Source organism: Eurypyga helias, unplaced genomic scaffold (genome assembly GCF_000690775.1).
Source record: "Eurypyga helias isolate BGI_N326 unplaced genomic scaffold, ASM69077v1 scaffold17611, whole genome shotgun sequence".
Classification (NCBI taxonomy): Eukaryota; Metazoa; Chordata; class Aves; order Eurypygiformes; family Eurypygidae; genus Eurypyga; species Eurypyga helias.
In genome coordinates, this window is record NW_010230347.1 from 28,706 (window position 1) to 40,739 (window position 12,034).

Consider the following 12,034-nt stretch of genomic DNA (forward strand, 5'->3'; position numbering starts at 1 on the left):
TCAGCGCTTTTTAAAAAATATAAACAGCTCAACACCACATCCATGTAGTCAATCGTTTATCACAGATTCTTTTGTACTGAATATCATGGAGTAACTAGGATCACAATTTCAGAGCTGAAGAGTGTGTGTGTCCCTGAAAAGAAATGAAAGCAGTTATCTAACTACTTTTTTCCTAAAGGGGAAAAAAGCTGGATATATTAAACACTACACAGTTATTCTCAGAATAACGAAAACTTGCTATACACGCCTCAGAGCTTGATCTCCAGTTTGAGGTGCACTTGTATTTTATACAGTGGGCATGGAAATGGCAGCCTGTTTCTTTTCCAGTTGGTAAGGTAGGGCAGTTGCCATTGTGTGTGTGGAGCAGCTTCCCCACCCACATCTGGAAGGAAATACTTAGGCATTTATAAGCCAAATTAGAGGTATTTGTGTATATGCTTTGAAAATGTGTGTTAGTGTTTCTTACTCTATCTTAGAAACTTCTATTTAGATTAATGGGGCTTTTTTGAGGGGAGGGGGAAAGCACATCATATATAAACTGGCCTTTTATGAGATGGAAATTAACCTGTAAGTGTCATAAGAAAGCGCCTTTAAGAAAACAGGGATTTCCAGTAAAGGTCATTGTTTAGATGTAAAAATATTGGTGCTTAATATGTTTAGTCTCTTTCCAGATTTTGTAAGCATCTTTCTGGTTTGCTTTTGAAGCAGTTTTTAAATTTTGTCTGCCTGCTTGGCCCTTAGCTCTGCAAATTTTTAGGGACAGTGTCTGGTTAGCCACAAGACGAGTATTCGTACGTGGTGTTAGGCTCTGAGCCCGTGTGTCAGGACAACGCTGCCTCGGCTCACTCAAGCGGTGTATCTCTGTACTCATGTAAAGGGCATGTTTTCTTTATTGTAGATTAAATGTTATTTCTCTGGGCTGTAAATTTCAAAAGATTTGGATTTTATTGCTTATTTCACATGATAGGTATTCTTACAAGTCTTCTGTGAAAGTTAGCTGTAATGCATTAAAGAATCTGAGATGGGAAAACAAGTATTCAGTCATGTGAACTAATCGCTTCCAACTTAGACAGAGGCAAATCAGATCTGTGTTCTACCATAGAAGAAAAAGATTTAAAGTTTCCTGGATTTTGGATCCCTTGTGAAATTGTTTTAAACACGTGGGTGTGTTTATCTTGCAGCTGCGCCGCATGCAGGAGATGATTGCACAGATGCAAGCCCAAATGAGGATGAAGCCTGGTGATGATTAAGATGTTTAACATCTGCCTGCATCAGGTATGACTTCTCTGACTTTTTTACTCCTCTTACGTAAGACTTTCACCGTGATTATTGTTAATGTTGCACTTTAGACTTGCTTTTACAGTACTTCCAGAACATCACACAATTTTTTCTATGTAGACTAGAAAAATCTATGCAGATGTTACCTTTCCAGTTGGTTTTAAGACCTGTAAATGTTTATCTCAGTGCCTTACTTCTTGATCATCTGGCTTTGTTTCTGTTAGCAGAAGCTGCTCAGAAAATGAATTTGACTATATATAAACAAAAATTAGGGTGTTTTGGGGTACATAGGCTTCTGAATTTATAGCAGTTTTTTCAAAGAACTGAACAATTTTACACAAACTGGTTATGTGTACTGAATACAGACTCCCTTGATGCCTCTAAGATATATTAGGTGGGATCAGAGTGAGTGAAAAAAGAAATCCTGTAACAAGTATTCATACTTTCTTCAGAATGCAGCTCTTCTGGCATAATTTCTTGTAAATGCAAGAATAAAAAAATAGAAGGATATGAGGAGTCTTGTTGCTTAATACTTCAGTTTAATACTCTAGTTGTGATTGCTGGCCTTCTGGAATGTAAAGCTTGAATAAAATGGATTATATTATCCCTTATGACCTTGTGGCAGCTGCCAACATTCCAAGCCTAAAATAAGGAGATTTTTTGTTGCCTTTATTTGAACCTTCAGTCTTCCTGTTTATATTTGAAAAGAAAAAAAAAAAGAAAAGAAAAAAGGAAAAAAGTGTCTCCTAAGGAATAAACTTATTCACTGGATTCTGTTTAAGCAGATGTTAATGGTTTTACTCATATGTGCACTGTGATCTTAGAGCAGTTAAGGGGAAAAAAGTAATTCAGACTCAGGTTTCTTACTGTAATAATTCCAAGTCTTGCAGATCGAGGAGTCTTTACATCATGTCTTCCAACTTCCATACTAAGATGTATTTTCCCAGAGTTGGAAATCTAAACACTGAGGATAATTTTGTGGCTGACCATGCAGCATGCGATAGCAGTGTCTGACATAAACCTCTCACTTCACCAGACAGGAGCTGGTAATTATGCAGCCTCTTAAATATTTTAGTCTGAACTGAAGGTCCCAAGCTTTCCTGATGACTTTATCATCTGGCTGAAATCTGACCGCTTGTGAAAATGGCCATTTGACGCAGGAAACCTGATGTAGCATAAATTATTATTATTACTACTGTGTTTTGCAAGGTTTGGGCAGGTTTGTCCAGTTTTGCTGGCAGAGCCCAGGATGGCAGATGATACAGATAGATCCAGCGCTCTTTCTTCAGTTCCTAGGTACTGGATTTGCTGTGAAACCAGTATCTGAGGGCTAATGGGATACAGTATTCCCACTAATGGTTAGCCAGTAATAGCACCAGAATTCCCTGTGTTTCACAGCTTCTGGTAATACTGGATATGGTATTTATAAAAACAAACTGGAGCATGGTTTGTCCCAGGCTGAATTTGCAGCCATGGATACGTAAGTAAACAGAGTTTTGAGCGTGCTCACGTGCGCCCAAGTGAAATGTGGTTCAGGAGATACTTTACATTGCTGGTCTGGAATACATCTTGGACCACCAAACGTGTTAAGCAGGGCAGCTTTGCAGATTTAACTAAGCGTCCACATGATCTTGTGATTTAGTTTGAACTAAATCTTGAAGTTAGTGGTCTGAAATATTAAATGTGGACAAATTTGAGAAGGATTTGAATGTGATCTTCGTATGTGGAGGTTCTGCTGTTTCTTTGGATTCTGCTAAACTACGTTTCTGTAGCTGCTGTGGAAACCCTGTGACAGATTGCTTTCAGGAAAGAATTTTGAACTTCTTTTTTGTTGCCCTTGAGATAATGATTGATGGACTTCTCGTGTAACTTGTTGGCTGACGTGCAGAGCACCAGAGTGTTGCTCTATGGTCTTGTCAGCACGTTGAAGTGAATCCTCAACTAGAATGTAGCCTTAGGAAGGTTTCTCTCGTGCATGTTAACTGACTTTACAGTTTAGGAGGAATGATTTCTACCCCCAGCATTCCCCTCAGATGTATTTGCTGTATTTTATTGAACTCAATATTTTGGGAGAAAACAGAAAACTTGTAATTAACACAGTAGTTTACCAAACCAAACTGCCAACAAATTTAAATTTACTTGATATCAATCTTGTTGTTCTGTCACAGCTTATCTTGACCATCTCTCAGGTTCTGGTTTTACAAGAACTTTAAAGGATCAGCTTTGCTGCTGAAAGCAGTGTCTCTCCTCCAATTGCTCTTTTGCACTTTTACATATCTTTGTGCTGAGAAAAATGCGTAACTTCATAGATAATTTATGTAAAAACTAATGTTTTCACTCTTACTATTTTAGATAAATACATACATATTTTTTTCAAAAGCCCCTTAAAAATAGTTTCCCCTTCATAACGCACAGATATAAGGATGTTTTCAGATACTTTTGGGGAAAGAGAAGCATGGTGTAAATACCTTCATAGATAAGGGCTGGGGAGTAAACAGTAGGATAATGGAAAGTGGTAATATCCAAATACATGAAATAACACCTGAAACCAGAAGTGGCTATCTTGGGTGGAGAGAACATTGCTGAGTGCTTTGGGGTTTTCTGGAAAGAGTCTGGCATTGCGTAATGATTAAGAAGTGCTAAACTCAAATCCTTGCCAAAAGGACTGAGGACTCTGTATTATCATAAAGTGCTATGCAGATGGGGTGACGGGACGGTCTGGTTTGCTGATCCCTTTTGAAAAGGAGCATCTTTGAAAGTTTTATGGAAAGAGCAAAGGGAAAACTTACTTCAAGCCATTTCCTTTACTTTCAAGCCCCGACAAAGATTATATGCAGGGAATATGTTCAAAGTTTCCAAAGAGGATGGATAGATTTCTTGTGTGGAGAAGTAGAAACTTGGAGGGGAATGAAGAAGAGCACTGGTGGAGGCTGGGTTTGAAGTAGGAAAGGAAGACGATTCTGGAAACAGTAGTGACCAGTGTGCCACCTGCAGTTTTTGACAAAAGCCTGTGAGTACAGTCTTAGACTAAGTGATGGTGGTGATTAAGAGCTTTTGAGAGCAGCCCTAAGGAAGGTGTGTTAACCTACACCTGTGTTTCCTCTACCCATTTCCTAGCATCTGTGTGGGTGCAGTGCGTGTGGAGGTGTTGGTAGCCGAAGCATGGTAGAGACTTCAAGAAAAGCATGATTTTTTTTCGCTTCTAAAATGCAAGAGACTGCTGTAAAATGTAGGAGCTTATTGCTTCTTATATTTGACAGTCCAAATGAAGGATTGGGGAGGAGGGAGATGGGTGGAATAAGTTACCAAAAACTAAACCAGATTTAGTTTTATTTGGATATTCCAGCATGAAATGCTTTTGAAATAAGCCTGCAGCAATTCCAACAGCATATTTACTAGTTTCTTAACTTGTCCATCTCAGATGTGCAGCTATTACGAGAAGCTGGAATTACTTTTTTCAAATGGAATGGTTATTGGTGGGTGTTTCTTCCTTTTCCATCTCTGTTTCTGAAAGCGTAGCTCTCTGCAATCTGTTTTCCTCTTACTATTCCTACAAGTCTGGATTGTCTGTCTTCCCCTCAGCGTCAAGATCATACTGGGACAAACCAGTAACAGAAGCCAGGCTATGGAAAACAAATATAGCCAGCTGGAAATGTAGTTATGGTTAGTGAAATGTGTTCAGGAAAAAAAAAAAAAAGGCAAACCAAAACAACAAGCATCTTGCACTTAAAATATCTGTAAGATGTAAAAAATGCTTTTAGTATCACGCATGATTTCCACAGGTATTTTAAAGCCTCCTGAGCTCACTAATGCTCTTGTGATTTCTGATAAGAACAGTACTAAAGGAACCAAACAGCTAGTTCTTCCTACCAATGAATTGATATCATTTAGCAGAACAAGACAAAGCATTGTCATAGCAACCAGCCTTCTAAAACGATGCTGCTGAATGCTGAATTGATCTGATGAGAAATGTCATTTGAGGAAGTAAAGATGATGATGTAGTTTTTGGCAGCTGAAATTGAGAGCCTAGAGAATGTGAGGCTTGGGCAAATTTGTAGCATTTGGAACAACTGCCTGGCACTGCCAGTGGATGTTTCCCTGGCTAGAAACTAGACTAGAAGAGTGCCATCGTTCTCCAGCTCTTTTCAGCTCTTCTGACTGTGGAGTTGTTCAGCAAACCCTCCATTGATGGGCTAGCACAGGTTTTCATTTCCCTTAGAGAACAAACTTCTCGTAGAAAGTCACATTTTTTCTCGGCTACTGTAGAGCTGAAGTGCTGAACTGGTGTGGGTCCACAGGGCCTTGAAGTTAACTTGTATAGCAAGATCTTAGCAGGGACCCCAAGAGCCACCTTGTAGCTGGTACCCACCTGCCCTTGCGTATAATGTGCAGAGAGACAGATGGCAGAGTCGTGGTATGGCTTTTAATCCTTCATGTATAGAGCAATAACACTTTCATTTGGCTTTGTTCATCTAAAAATAGTATCTTGCATCGCCCAGTTAGTCCACACTGCTCTCACTTGGTTGAAAGAGTCATATTCCTGGATTGTAAGTAGAACATAACAAAAGATGGTGTTGTACTTGGGTTGTGACCTTGGCAGTTCCACAGCACCTCTGTCTGTGGCTTTTGACCGAGAATAAGTTGTATGACTCTTCCCAACAGGAAAAAGGTAGCATTTTGTTAAAATTGTAGTCCTCAAAGTGTTGTACAGAGAAAATATGTATCACTAATATGATACGTAAGTCTGAAGGATTAGTGAGGTCTGTAAACTTCCTGTACCTAAATATTGTCTGTTGTCTGGCTCTTCAGAATCTTGCTTGGATATTTATCTGTCTGCATCTTCTGTGGGCAAAATTTCGAGGAGTGTGTTAGGACTTGTTTCTGTAAGGAAAGTTGTCTCCTAGAAATAGCTGTGTATCATTTCTAATGCTGTAGGATTTATGCATCTTGGAAAACATATTCCCACTGAGACCAATTTCCAGAGCTGCTATGCTCATAGAGGAGAGAGAAATGGTCTCCCCACCTAACAAAAACCAAAATGCTTTACTGAGCAGACTTAAAAGCTTTCCAAGAAATGACATGATGTTTGCAAAGCATAAAGTGAAAAAGATTGAAACATGCAATAGCAAATTTTTCTGGTATTATCACAGAATTCCCCAAACTGTATCTCAATAAATTGTCAGTAAGTGGATTAATGCAAATTGGCTCAATTTTTGCCAAGTGATCCCAGAGAATATGAAGTAGAATATAAAATTCCTAATGGGTCACTGCAGAAATCTTGTTTAGTGGGGAAATGTCGGGGATGAGCGGAAATATATTTATTTGCTTTTGCGATGTGCCGATGCCTTGGGAAGGATGAAGTCCGCAGTGCAGTGGCTGCAGTGGCATTTCTCCATCCTTGTGACTGGTGTCATCCAAGACTCGCTCTTTTTGGAGGGATGCCTTTTCTCAAAGTTCTTGCTCACGACTGGGCACTCAAAGGGCTGTAGCTACAAGACAAAATGGGTGCTATTTGAAGAAAAACAATTTAGGTCAGTGAAAAAATGTAACTGCTTATAAAACAAATCTCTGTCATTGAAAAGTGTACGTAGAGAGATGTCAAGTTGCCCTGCATTGTAGTGGTGTTCTTGGAAGCAGCTGTGGGGGAGGCAAACCCATTCCTTCCCAAGGCTTTTGAAACCTTTACAGATGTAGGATTCTGAGCTGTCTGACCATGTTCAGGCATACGTAAGGCTCGTTACACTGCTTACCAAGCAAGTTTTTGCTTAATGGCCTACTGGAGAAATGCACTGTCTTTCTTAAATAATGGTATAAATTGCAGTGCAGATGGAAGCGTTTATTAAAGCTGTGTATTGTAAAAGGAGTATGGGGGACTCTGAGGCTAGTCTGATAAAACTGGAGATCAAATTTGTAAAGAATAATATCAGCCTAATATAAGATATTGTCTCATAAGGAGATTAGGAAGAAAGCAGTGAAATGAATCCGCAATGAAAATGCCCTAACATACTTTGTTTGCCCTACTGTGTTCTACAAGCACGTAAAATGTGGATATCGTGTTGCTAGTGCTGGTTAACATCAGTGCACAGCCATGCTTATAACCCGAGCCTTCATGTTTATGGGAAATTCCAGTCTTTTTGTGAGTCTGAAACATGACTTCAAGTTTCCTTTTCTGTAGCAGATTAGCTAGGCAGGCAATGGCAGAAATTCAGTTTCTCTTTCATCCTCCAAGCAGCAGGGTAGCACAACAGGTTAATACTGAATTTGAATATTGAATTTGGTTAGCAATGTGCAGACTCTGCCTTTAAAGCTTTAATGCTGGCTTGCTTGTTCTGGTTGTTCTGGGAAGCGATGCCTGCTTAACGTGTGAAGTAATGGCGTGTTGAACAGGATTCCCATTCTGAGAATGGCCAAGAGCAAAGGACCCTGTTGTCGGCTTTCCTTGCTCCTTACCCCAGCTGTAGTCAGCAAGTGTAGCCTGGCTGAGTGTTGTGCTGTACTTCACAAGCAAGTTGACACAACAATCTCTTCTAGAATATTTCTTTTTTCCATCCAGATGAATGTATAGCTGAAGCTGTTTTTTCCTGTTGGGAATGAGTATTTTTGGGACTGGAGAACTTGAGGTGTCTCCTGAGTTCCAAATCTGACACAGCTTCTTAAGCAGGGCCTGATCTTTGTAGCAGCCTTTTTGACTGGCAAGTAGCTATAGAGAGATCAAAAAGCTGTAGTTATTTTTGGAATAATGGACCAGTATCCCTTCTTTTAGCCATATGAATACTGCTGCGTGAATGCTTGGGAACAAAGTTCGCTTTCCTGTTTTACCTAAGCACTGTCCTAAGAGTTTATTTGTGCATGACATCAAACTCGCTGCTTCCTTTTAGCCCTGTTTGGGCAGCAGGTTTTGTTGTCCTCACCAGCAGTGACCCTTGGCGTAACAGGCTGACTGAGGCTTGTTTTTTTGCTGGCATTACTGTTGAGATGGGCTGTAACGCAGCTCTCGTACTCTTGCAGATGGAGGGGGGTGTGGGTGCTGAAGAAAGTATGTAACTAAAAATAGATTTGCGTTTGTGTGCTCTTACTAGACACTTGTGATAAACATTTAGGGCCAAGCTGCATCCGACTCAGCTGATCTCGCTCTAACGCAGGTCCCTGTGGGTCAGCGCGTCGCCCCGTCCCCTGGGTGACGCCGCTTTGCGCGGAGGGGCTTTGTGCTCCCCCAGACGCCGACAGCGCCGAGAGTTTGTCCTTTCTAACGCTCTTTGTTTTCCACTTCTGTTCGCAGCAGCATACAGTTCCCTAAGTGGATGGGTGCTCTGTTTTCTTTGACGAACGGTAACGGTCAAATGCAAAAGCTGGATGCCGCAGATCAAGACCTGCGTTAAACAAAGTCTGAAGAGCGTGTTGTAAAACGGCTTGTTTTATATATTCAATGTTAATCAAGTTATATGTTGTATCTTTTTTGATTCATTTGGTAACACTGTCTTCATACTTAAAATTGTGGTTTTATTATCCTTCCTATACCCTTTTATACCGAAACTGATAGAGTACACTGTCTGGACTAGTCGTCGTGGTGGGTTTAAGGAGTTAATCGTGTACCTGCTAGGTTATTCAGGACAGTTTCGTGATTAATAGTAAGAGACTTTGTGGCCTGTTTACAGTAAACGTGTGTTTGCACAATATCGTAACTTTCACTTGCCATTTTAAGTTGTTGTGTATCGTATCAGTTTTTCATAACCTTCTCTGTGCTTTGGTTACTCCTGAAGCTTCATCTCTGGTGATTGATATTTGTGTGATGTATGAGACAATGTACAAAACACTGATGAGTTACCAGTGATGCAAAGAAGCTGTCTTTTTCTAAGTCATTGTGCCTTAACATACCATAAACACTACGCATGCCAACAGCTTCTGCCAATGCCTCTGAAGATTTGTCTTCAGGTCTTACTAGGTGGCGAGCATTTGTCCCAGGCGTTTTTATCTGTCAGCTGAGCGATGGCGTGTACTGAACTTTTATATACCATAACACTAATTTTCATTGAAGTTTTGTAATAAATCGTATGAATGTGGAAAATGTTGGATTTTGGGCTGTTTTTTGTTGTTTCTTTGGATCTTGGCTTTTGGCAGCTAATGTATAAAATGTTGTAATGGCGTTGTGCGTGGTGCACAATCACAGGAACTGTGGGAATTTACCATGGGGAATGAAGGCATGTTCTATAATTTGTCTACATACAAACTGCTTTGATTTCAGTTCAAAACAACTATAAAAGTGTTTTAACTGGAAGTTAGGTAGCAAGACTTTGCATCCACTTTTTTCCAAAGTTCATTAGGCACCGAGTGACATCTTTTAGGTCTGTAAATACCTTGGATAATCTGGTGGCACACCTTAGTTTATAAATTTGTGAATGTTACTGTTTCCTTTTCATTACTGAGTGTATAGCTCTCTTCTGCATGCTTTTGTAGTCTTTCATATATTGTCTATGCATAAGTAAATTATTTTGCAAACATGGGATTGAGACACTCTGTCTTCAGTTCTGAATTGGGATGTCTTTCATGTAGTGATTAGCTCTAATTTTGCTGTCTAGCAACGAGCGTTTAATCAAATGATTTGCATCACAGGGATAAATGGCTTGTGGTTGGGGTTGAACTGCATAAAGTGGACACTATTGTTATCTCAGTGGTTGCTATAATGAATTTGAAAGAAGAAATGGAGTGACAGGTCTGTCTTCATAGCAAGTCTCTTCAGGTTTTATGAAGATTTGAATTTAAGCATGTCAGTCAAGGGCCAGGGTGAGAGATTTAATGGTAAACACTTGCTCAGAAATTGTGTGCCATTATCAGCACCTCTCTTGTTGTTTTTGTTCCAGAATTTTGCATCGTGTTTTTGCAATCGTCTCCAAATGATAGGCTGTCCATTTGTGCTTGTGAAAGTCAGGCCAGCCACACCCCTCCTGAGAAACCGAGACTTGAGTTACATACATTACTTACAGGCTGGATTAGCTCTCTGAACAAAGGTAACACGTAAGGTTCATCTTCCAGAGCAAACTAGGATGGGGGCAGGAAGCAGGCGTGCAACAGCATCTAGTCTTTATTCAAAATAAAATGAATTCTTCCTTTTGAAGAATAAGGCACCTAAAAGTCATGGTCACAGTTCTTGTGTGAGGCCTCAGACAGCATCTAGTCTTTATTCAAAATTGAGCTTCTCCCCCTTCCTTTTCAGAATAAGGCACCTAAAAGTCACGGTCACAGTTCTTGTGTGAGGCCTCAGTGAGCAGACTTTCACTAGTGGGGACTGATTATTGACGGATAGACTCTGCCAACTTCTGGCTTGTGAATTCCAGTTGGAGTGTTTTGGCTCAAAACCTGAAGAATAGCCCAAGAAGGGGTTGCAGTAGTGCTGACACCATACCTGAGTGCTTTCCTTTCAACTTGGCTTGATTTTTATGCCTTCTACCATTTCTTTGATGTTGTCTGATGTTCATCTTCAGTTACATTTGAACTTGGTTTTGTGAAAATATTTCACAGCTTAATGGGAGAACATATATTTGTTAAGCCAAGTCTTTGCTACGGTGAAGATCTCTGGAGGGAGGACTCTGGCTAGAGCCTCACTTCTGAGCTTGCGTTTCCACTCCTGTCCCTCAGCAGCGCCCGGGCCATGGAAGACAAGTCCCTTTTTCTGGGAATTCCACCTTGGCTTTCTCTGGACTGACACTTCCCAGCACTGGGACAAAGTGCCTGTGTGTAACTCTTTTTTAACAGCTGTTCAGCAAAAAAAAATTTTTTCTTGATGCTTTGGATCAGTGGCTAAAAGTGAACACGGGATGGGTTACTGGGTTTTTAAAACATACATGCCTGGGATTGCCAGCCTCTGATCTTGGAAGTGTCTCCTTGTTTTGATGTGAGGGATGTTTTGAATGAGAAGGTGGAAGGAACGGCAAGATGAATGCTGTGATGGCTACACGGATTTGTCAAGTTAGTGCTGTGGCATCAGCGTCAGTTTTGTGTTCCGAAGCAGGGGAGTGTCCTGGTGCTTGTGCAGCCATCACCATGCCAAGCTTATCCCATCCTGTATTCCGGGGAGTTTCAAGTCTGATTATTTACACGTCCTTGAAATGGGAAGACATGACCCTCCCTGCAGCTGGGGAGGTGGGGGGAAGGAGCTTGGCATCCTGAGGCTTCATGTCCCCCTCTTCTTGCTCCTTTACTGTTGAGTTGAGGTTCTGATGAGCAGTTCTTAAGTCGTGTGCTGCTGCTGCTTTTGGAGCGTTGAAAATTCGAGTTCTCTCCTGCCTTTCCTTAAAAAGTCATGCTGACAGCCTTTACCTAAAACCTTTACCTAACTTCCCGTTACCTCTTTAAAACGGTTTAATGGAAACGGCGCGCAGACGCCTCCCTTGCACAGCACAGTTGCGGTATGATTCAGGACTTCCCACTGTATTTTGAGCTGCTAAATGTGGAAACGCATTTCCTATTTATTCCGTTTGTGTTTATTATTTTTTAATGGTGTATCCCTTCTTCTGGCGCTGCGTTTCTCCGGGGCGTTCCCGTTACCTCTTTAAAACGGTTTAATGGAAACGGCGCGCAGACGCCTCCCTTGCACAGCACAGTTGCGGTATGATTCAGGACTTCCCACTGTATTTTGAGCTGCTAAATGTGGAAACGCATTTCCTATTTATTCCGTTTGTGTTTATTATTTTTTAATGGTGTATCCCTTCTTCTGGCGCTGCGTTTCTCCGGGGCGTGGGGAGTGCTGCCTGCGGCGCTG

General features: G+C 40.9%; 1 protein-coding gene across 1 annotated transcript in view; it reads left to right on the forward strand.

The window, feature by feature from the left end:
* LOC104516401 (septin-2) overlaps nt 1–9,338 on the forward strand; it is a 32,749-nt gene extending 23,411 nt beyond the window's left edge. Inside the window, exons 11-12 of the mRNA XM_010160710.1 lie at nt 1,182–1,275; nt 8,558–9,338. Coding sequence (XP_010159012.1) covers nt 1,182–1,250 — 69 coding nt within the window. The 3' untranslated portion in view covers nt 1,251–1,275; nt 8,558–9,338. The remainder of the gene's footprint in view (nt 1–1,181; nt 1,276–8,557) is intronic.
* Nucleotides 9,339–12,034: the final 2,696 nt, after the last annotated feature.